Raw genomic sequence first — 9,102 nt, forward strand, 5'->3', positions numbered from 1 at the left:
CTCACTGTCTGTGTCTCTCTCTCTCTTTCTCACTATCTCTTTCTGTCTTTCTCTCTCTTTCACTGTCTCTCTATCCCTGTCTCTCTCTCACTCACTGCCTCTCACTGTCTCTCTCTGTCTCTCTCTTACTGTCTCTCCCTCTCTCTCACTGTCTCTCTCTCTCTCTCTCACTGTCTTCCTCTCTCTCTCTCTCTCACTGTCTTCCTCTCTCTCTCTCTCTCACTGTCTTCCTCTCTCTCACTGTCTTCCTCTCTCTCTCTCTCTCTCACTGTCTCTCCCTCTCTCTCTCTCTCTCACTCACTCTCACTGTCTCCCTCTCTCTCTTTTTCTGTCTGTCTCTCTCTCTCTCTTTCTCTCTCTGTCTCTCTCTCTCTCACTCACTCACTCACTCTCTGTCTCTCTCTCTCTATCTCTCTCTCTCTCACTGTCTGTCTGTCTCTCTCTCGCTATCTCTTTCACTGGCTCTCTCTCTCCCTGTCTCTCTCTCTCTCCCTCTCTCTCTCTTTCTCTGTCTGTCTCTCTCTCACTGTCTCTCTCTCTCTCTGTCTCTCTTTCACTGTCTCTCTCTCACTCTCTGTCTCTCTCTCTCTTTCTCTGTCTGTCTGTCTCTCTCTCTCTTTCTCTGTCTGTCTCTCTCTCTCTTTCTCTCTCTGTCTCTCTCTCTCTCTCTCTCACTCACTCGCTGTCTCTCTCTCTCTATCTCTCTCTCTCTCACTGTCTGTCTGTCTCTCTCTCGCTATCTCTTTCACTGGCTCTCTCTCTCCCTGTCTCTCTCTCTCTCCCTCTCTCTCTCTTTCTCTGTCTGTCTCTCTCTCTCACTGTCTCTCTCTGTCTCTCTTTCACTGTCTCTCTCTCACTCTCTGTCTCTCTCTCTCTTTCTCTGTCTGTCTGTCTCTCTCTCTCTTTCTCTGTCTGTCTCTCTCTCTCTTTCTCTGTCTGTCTCTCTCCCTCTCTCTCTCGCACTCCATCTCTCTCTCGCACTGTCTCTCTCTCTCTCTCTCTCTCGGTCTGTCTCTCTCACTGTTTCTCTCTCTCTCCCCTCCTTCTCTCTCCCACCTCAGCCGATGGCCGTGTGGATTTTGAGGATTTCCTGGATCTGATGGCCCCGAAGCTGTTGGCGGAGACAGCGGATATGATCGGGATGAAGGAACTCCGCGATGCCTTCAGGGAGGTGAGTGCTGCTCGGTGGGTCCAGCGGTGGGCACCAATCACACGCTCGCCAGCTTTGGTCTATAGTTCGGAGGGAGGGAGCTTGCTGTAACACACTGGCTGCTGTGTTTGCTGCATTACAACAGGAGAGAGGGAGGGGGAAAGAGGGCGAGAGAGCTTGAGAGGGAAGGGGAAAGGGAGGGAGGAGGAGGGAAGGGGAAAGGGAGGGAGGAGGAGGGAAGGGGAAAGGGAGGGAGGAGGAGGGAAGGGGAAAGGGAGGGAGGAGGAGGGAAGAGGGTGAGATGGAGGGGGAGGGGATGGGAGAGGGGCGAGGATGTGTGGCAGAAGGGGAGGAGGAGGGGAGGGCGGTTAAGGAGGGGAGTGGAGGGGAGGAGAGGAGGGGAAGGGGAGGGTAGGAGAGTTGGAGGAGGAAGGGGGAGGAGGAGGGGAAGGGGAGGGGAGGAGGAAGAGGAGAGTTGGGGAAGGAGGGGGAGGAGGAGGGCAAGGGGAGGGTATGGATTGGAGGAGGAGGAGCGTTGGAGGAGGGGGGAGGAGGAAGGGGAGGGTAGGAGGAGGAAGGAGGGGGAGGAGGGGAAGGGGAGGGTAGGGGAGGAGGAGGAGAGTTGGGGGAGGAGGGGGGAGCAGGAGGGGAAGGGGAGGTAAGGAGGAGGAGGGGGAGGGGAGATGGAGGAGGAATAGGGGAGGAGGAGGGGAAGGGGAGGTATGGAGGAGGAGGGGGACTGGAGGGGAGGAGGGGAAAGGGAGGGAGGAGGGGAGCACTACCCAGACAAGCACTCACTACCTCTCCCTCCCTGATTGCAGTTTGACACCAATCGGGATGGAAGGATCAGTACCCCGGAGCTGCGGGAAGCCATGAAGAAGTTGATGGGTGAGCAGTTACCCTCGCGGGAGATCGAGGAGATCCTCAGGGACGTCGACCTGAACGGGGACGGCCTGGTCGACTTCGAAGGTGAGTCATGGAGCACACCAACACAACCGGGGGGACGCTGAGCTCAGCTTCCCACCCCCTATCCCTCACCTACCCCCCTATCCCTCACCTACCCCCCTATCCCTCACCCACCCCCTATCCCTCACCTACCCCCGATCCCTCACCCACCCCCCTATCCCTCACCTACCCCCCTATCCCTCACCCACCCCCTATCCCTCACCCACCCCCCTATCCCTCACCTACCCCCCTATCCCTCACCCACCCCCTATCCCTCACCCACCCCCAATCCCTCACCTACCCCCTATCCCTCACCCACCCCCTATCCCTCACCCACCCCCTATCCCTCACCTACCCCCTATCCCTCACCTACCCCCTATCCCTCACCTACCCCCCTATCCCTCACCTACCCCCCTATCCCTCACCCACCCTACTATCCCTCACCCACCCCCTATCCCTCACCTACCCCCCTATCCCTCACCTACCCCCTATCCCTCACCCACCCCCTATCCCTCACCTACCCCCTATCCCTCACCTACCCCCTATCCCTCACCCACCCCCTATCCCTCACCTACCCCCTATCCCTCACCCACCCCCTATCCCTCACCTACCCCCTATCCCTCACCCACCCCCTATCCCTCACCTACCCCCTATCCCTCACCTACCCCCCTATCCCTCACCTACCCCCATCCCTCACCTACCCCCCTATCCCTCACCTATCCCCTATCCCTCACCTACCCCCTATCCCTCACCTACCCCCCTATCCCTCACCTACCCCCCTATCCCTCACCTACCCCCTATCCCTCACCTACCCCCTATCCCTCACCTACCCCCTATCCCTCACCTACCCCCCTATCCCTCACCTACCCCCTATCCCTCACCTACCCCCCTATCCCTCACCCACACCCCTATCCCTCACCCACCCCCCTATCCCTCACCCACCCCCCTATCCCTCACCTACCCCCCTATCCCTCACCTACCCCCTATCCCTCACCTACCCCCCTATCCCTCACCTACCTCCCTATCCCTCACCTACCCCCCTATCCCTCACCTACCCCCCTATCCCTCACCCACCCACCTATCCCTCACCCACACCCTATCCCTCACCCACCCCCCTATCCCTCACCTACCCCACTATCCCTCACCTACCCCCCTATCCCTCACCTACCCCCCTATCCCTCACCCACCCCCCTATCCCTCACCTACCTCCCTATCCCTAACCTACCCCCCTATCCCTCACCTACCCCCCTATCCCTCACCCACCCCCCTATCCCTCACCCACACCCCTATCCCTCACCCACCCCCCTATCCCTCACCTACCTCCCTATCCCTCACCTACCCCCCTATCCCTCACCCACCCCCCTATCCCTCACCCACACCCCTATCCCTCACCTACCCCCCTATCCCTCACCCACCCCCCTATCCCTCACCCACCCCCATATCCCTCACCCACACCCCTATCCCTCACCCACCCCCCTATCCCTCACCTACCTCCCTATCCCTCACCTACCCCCCTATCCCTCACCTACCCCCCTATCCCTCACCCACCCCCCTATCCCTCACCCACACCCCTATCCCTCACCCACCCCCCTATCCCTCACCTACCCCACTATCCCTCACCTACCCCCCTATCCCTCACCTACCCCCTATCCCTCACCTACCCCCCTATCCCTCACCTACCCCCCTATCCCTCACCTACCTCCCTATCCCTCACCTACCCCCCTATCCCTCACCTACCCCCCTATCCCTCACCCACCCCCCTATCCCTCACCCACACCCGATCCCTCACCCACCCCCCTATCCCTCACCTACCCCACTATCCCTCACCTACCCCCCTATCCCTCACCTACCCCCCTATCCCTCACCCACCCCCCTATCCCTCACCTACCTCCCTATCCCTCACCTACCCCCCTATCCCTCACCTACCCCCCTATCCCTCACCCACCCCCCTATCCCTCACCCACACCCCTATCTCTCACCTACCTCCCTATCCCTCACCTACCCCCCTATCCCTCACCCACCCCCCTATCCCTCACCCACACCCCTATCCCTCACCTACCCCCCTATCCCTCACCCACCCCCCTATCCCTCACCCACCCCCATATCCCTCACCCACACCCCTATCCCTCACCCACCCCCCTATCCCTCACCCAACCCCCTATCCCTCACCTACCTCCCTATCCCTCACCTACCCCCCTATCCCTCACCTACCCCCCTATCCCTCACCCACCCACCTATCCCTCACCCACCCCCCTATCCCTCACCCACCCCCCTATCCCTCACCTACCCCACTATCCCTCACCTACCCCCCTATCCCTCACCTACCCCCCTATCCCTCACCCACCCCCTATCCCTCACCCACCCACTATCCCTCACCTGCCCCCCTATCCCTCACCCACCCCCTATCCCTCACCCACCTCCCTATCCCTCACCCACCCAGTATCCCTCACCTACCCCCCTATCCCTCACCCACCCCCTATCCCTCACCCACCCCCTATCCCTCACCCACCTCCCTATCCCTCACCCACCCACTATCCCTCACCTGCCCCCCTATCCCTCACCCACCCCCTATCCCTCACCTACCCCACTATCCCTCACCTACCCCCCTATCCCTCACCTACCCCCCTATCCCTCACCCACCCCCCTATCCCTCACCCACCCCCCTATCCCTCACCTACCCCCCTATCCCTCACCCACCCCCTATCCCTCACCCACCCCCTATCCCTCACCCACCTCCCTATCCCTCACCCACCCACTATCCCTCACCTGCCCCCCTATCCCTCACCCACTCCCCTATCCCTCACCCACCCCCCTATCCCTCACCTACCCCACTATCCCTCACCTACCCCCCTATCACTCACCCACACCCCTATCCCTCACCTACCTCCCTATCCCTCACCCACCCCCTATCCCTCACCCACCTCCCTATCCCTCACCCACCCACTATCCCTCACCTACCCCCCTATCCCTCACCTACCCCACTATCCCTCACCTACCCCCCTATCCCTCACCTACCCCCCTATCCCTCACCCACCCCCCTATCCCTCACCCACCCACTATCCCTCACCTACCCCCCTATCCCTCACCCACCCCCTATCCCTCACCCACCCCTATCCCTCACCCACCCCCTATCCCTCACCCACCTCCCTATCCCTCACCCGCCCACTATCCCTCACCTGCCCCCCTATCCCTCACCCACCCCCTATCCCTCACCCACCTCCCTATCCCTCACCCACCCCCTATCCCTCAATCCCTCACCTACCCCCTATCCCTCACCCCCCACTATCCCTCACCTACCCCCTATCCCTCACCTACCCCCCTATCCCTCACCCCACCCACTATCCCTCACCTACCCCCACTCCCTCACCTACCCCCCTATCCCTCAGCCACCCACTATCCCCTCACCTACCCCCCTATCCCTCACCCACCCCCCTATCCCTCACACACCCTCCTATCCCTCACCCACCCCCCTATCCCTCACCTACCCCTATCCCTCACCTACCCCCTATCCCTCACCTACCCCCTATCCCTCACCTACCCCCTATCCTCACCTACCCCACTATCCCTCACCTACCCCCTATCCCTCACCTACCGCCCTATCCCTCACCTACCCCCTATCCCTCACCTACCCCACTATCCCTCACTAGCTAGCCCTATCCACCCCTCACCAATCCTCACCCCCCCTATCCCTCACCTACCTCCCTATCCCTCACCTACCTCCCCTATCCCTCACCTACCCCCTATCCCTCACCTATCCCCCTATCCCTCACCTACCCCCCTATCCCTCACTTACCCCCCTATCCCTCACCTACCCCCTATCCCTCACCTACCCCCCTATCCCTCACCTACCCCCCTATCCCTCACCCACCCCCTATCCTCACCTACCCCCTATCCCTCACCCACCCCCTATCCCTCACCCACCCCCTATCCCTCACCTACCCCCTTATCCCTCACCTACCCACCTATCCCTCACCTACCCCACTATCCCTCACCTACCCCCCTATCCCTCACCTACCCCCTATCCCTCACCTACCCCCCTATCCCTCACCACCCCCCGATCCCTCACCCACCCCCCTATCCCTCACCTACCCCCCTATCCCTCACCCACCCCCTATCCCTCACCTACCCTTCTATCCCGCACCTACCCCCCTATCCCTCACCTACCCCCTATCCCTCACCTACCCCCTATCCCTCACCTACCCCCTATCCCTCACCACCCCCGATCCCTCACCCACCCCCCTATCCCTCACCTACCCCCCTATCCCTCACCCACCCCCTATCCCTCACCTACCCTTCTATCCCGCACCTACCCCCCTATCCTCACCTACCCCCTATCCCTCACCTACCCCCCTATCCCTCACCTACCCCCCTATCCCTCACCCACCCCCCTATCCCTCACCTACCCCCCTATCCCTCACCCACCCCCCTATCCCTCAGCCACCCCCCTATCCCTCACCTACCCCCCTATCCCTCACCCACCCCCTACCCCTCACCTACCCCCCTATCCCTCACCCACCCCCCTATCCCTCACCTACCCCCCTATCCCTCACCCACCCCCTATCCTCATCTACCCCCCTATCCCTCACCTACCTCCCTATCCCTCACCTACCCCCCTATCCCTCACCCACCCCCTATACCTCATCTACCCCCTATCCCTCACCCACCCCCTATCCCTCATCTACCCCCCTATCCCTCACCTACCCCCCTATCCCTCACCTACCCCCCTATCCCTCACCTACCCCCCTATCCCTCACCTACACCCCTATCCCTCACCTACCCCCCTATCCCTCACAACCTCCTATCCCCCCACCCACCCCCTATCCCTCACCTACCCGCCTATCCCTCACCTACCCCCCTATCCCTCCTCACCCACCCCCCTATCCCTCACCTACCCCCCTATCCCTCACCTAACCCCTATCCCTCACCTACCCCCCTATCCCTCACCTACCCCCTATCCCTCACCTACCCCCTATCCCTCACCTACCCCCTATCCTCACCCACCCCCTATCCCTCAGCTACCCCCCTATCCCTCACCTACCCCCTATCCCTCACATTCCCCCTATCCCTCACCTACCCCCCTATCCCTCACCCTACCCCCTATCCCTCACCTACTCCCTATCCCCTCACCCACCCCCTATCCCTCACCCTACCCCCCTATCCCTCACCTACCCCCCTATCCTCACCCACTCTCCTATCCCTCACCTACCCCCCTATCCCTCACCTACCCCCCTATCCCTCACCTACCCCCTAACCCTCACCTACCCCCCTATCCCTCACCTACCCCCCCTATCCCTCACCTACCCCCTATCCCTCACCTACCCCCTATCCCTCACCTACCCCCTATCCCTCACCTACCCCCTATCCCTCACCTACCCCCTATCCCTCACCTAACCCCTATCCCTCACCCACCCCCCTATCCCTCACCTACCCCCTATCCCTCACCCACCCCCTATCCCTCACCCACCCCCTATCCCTCACCCACCCCCTATCCCTCACCTACCCCCCTATCCCTCACCTACCCCCCTATCCCTCACCCACCCCCTATCCCTCACCCACTCTCCTATCCCTCACCTACCCCCTATCCCTCACCCACCCCCTATCCCTCCACCCTCTCCTATCCCTCACCCACCCCCTATCCCTCACATACCCCCGTATCCCTCACCTACCCCCCTATCCCTCACCCACCCCCTATCCCTCACCTACCCCCCTATCCCTCACCTACCCCCTATCCCTCACCTACCCCCCCTATCCCTCACCTACCCCTATCCCTCACCCACCCCTATCCCTCACCCACCCCCTATCCCTCACCTACCCCCTATCCCTCACCTACCCCCCATCCCTCACCCACCCCCTATCCCTCACCTACCCCCTATCCCTCACCCACCCCCTATCCCTCACCTACCGCCTACCCCTCACCCACCCCCTATCCCTCACCCACCCCCTATCCCTCACCTACCCCCTATCACTCACCTGCCCCCTACCCCTCACCCACCCCCTATCCCTCACCTACCCCCCTTTCCCTCACCTACCCCCCTATCCCTCACCTACCCCCTATCCCTCACCCACCCACTATCCCTCACCTACTCCCCTATCCCTCACCTACCCCCTATCCCTCACCTACCCCCCTATCCCTCACCCACCCCCCTATCCCTCACCCACCCTCCTATCACTCACCTACACCCCTATCCCTCACCCACCCCCTATCCCTCACCCACCCCCTATCCCTCACCCACCCCCTATCCCTCACCTACCCCCCTATCCCTCACCTACCCCCTATCCCTCACCCACCCCCTATCCCTCACCCACTCTCCTATCCCTCACCCACCCCCTATCCCTCACATACCCCCGTATCCCTCACCTACCCCCCTATCCCTCACCCACCCCCTATCCCTCACCTACCCCCCTATCCCTCACCTACCCCCTATCCTCACCTACCCCCCTATACCTCACCTACCCCCTATCCCTCACCCACCCCCTATCCCTCACCCACCCCCTATCCCTCACCTACCCCCTATCCCTCACCTACCCCCCTATCCCTCACCTACCCCCTATCCCTCACCCACCCCATATCCCTCACCTACCCCCTACCCCTCACCCACCCCCCTATCCCTCACCCACCCCCTATCCCTCACCTACCCCCTATCCCTCACCTACCCCCTACCCCTCACCCACCCCCTATCCCTCACCTACCCCCCTTTCCCTCACCTACCCCCCTATCCCTCACCCACCCCCCTATCCCTCACCCACCCTCCTATCACTCACCTACACCCCTATCCCTCACCCACCCCCTATCCCTCACCCACTCTCCTATCCCTCACCCACCCCCTATCCCTCACATACCCCCGTATCCCTCACCTACCCCCCTATCCCTCACCCACCCCCTATCCCTCACCTACCCCCATATCCCTCACCTACCCCCTATCCCTCACCTACCCCCCTATCCCTCACCCACCCCCTATCCCTCACCTACCCCCTATCCCTCACCCACCCCCTATCCCTCACCTACC

General features: G+C 61.6%; 1 protein-coding gene across 1 annotated transcript in view; it reads left to right on the top strand.

The window, feature by feature from the left end:
* LOC139274191 (calcium-binding protein 1-like) overlaps positions 1 to 9,102 on the top strand; it is a 185,537-nt gene that overhangs the window by 37,804 nt on the left and 138,631 nt on the right. Inside the window, exons 4-5 of the mRNA XM_070891225.1 lie at positions 1,062 to 1,171; positions 1,972 to 2,119. Of these exons, the coding sequence (XP_070747326.1) occupies positions 1,062 to 1,171; positions 1,972 to 2,119 (258 nt within the window). The remainder of the gene's footprint in view (positions 1 to 1,061; positions 1,172 to 1,971; positions 2,120 to 9,102) is intronic.

The sequence above is a fragment of the Pristiophorus japonicus genome, chromosome 9 (assembly GCF_044704955.1).
Source record: "Pristiophorus japonicus isolate sPriJap1 chromosome 9, sPriJap1.hap1, whole genome shotgun sequence".
In the NCBI taxonomy this organism is placed as follows: domain Eukaryota; kingdom Metazoa; phylum Chordata; class Chondrichthyes; family Pristiophoridae; genus Pristiophorus; species Pristiophorus japonicus.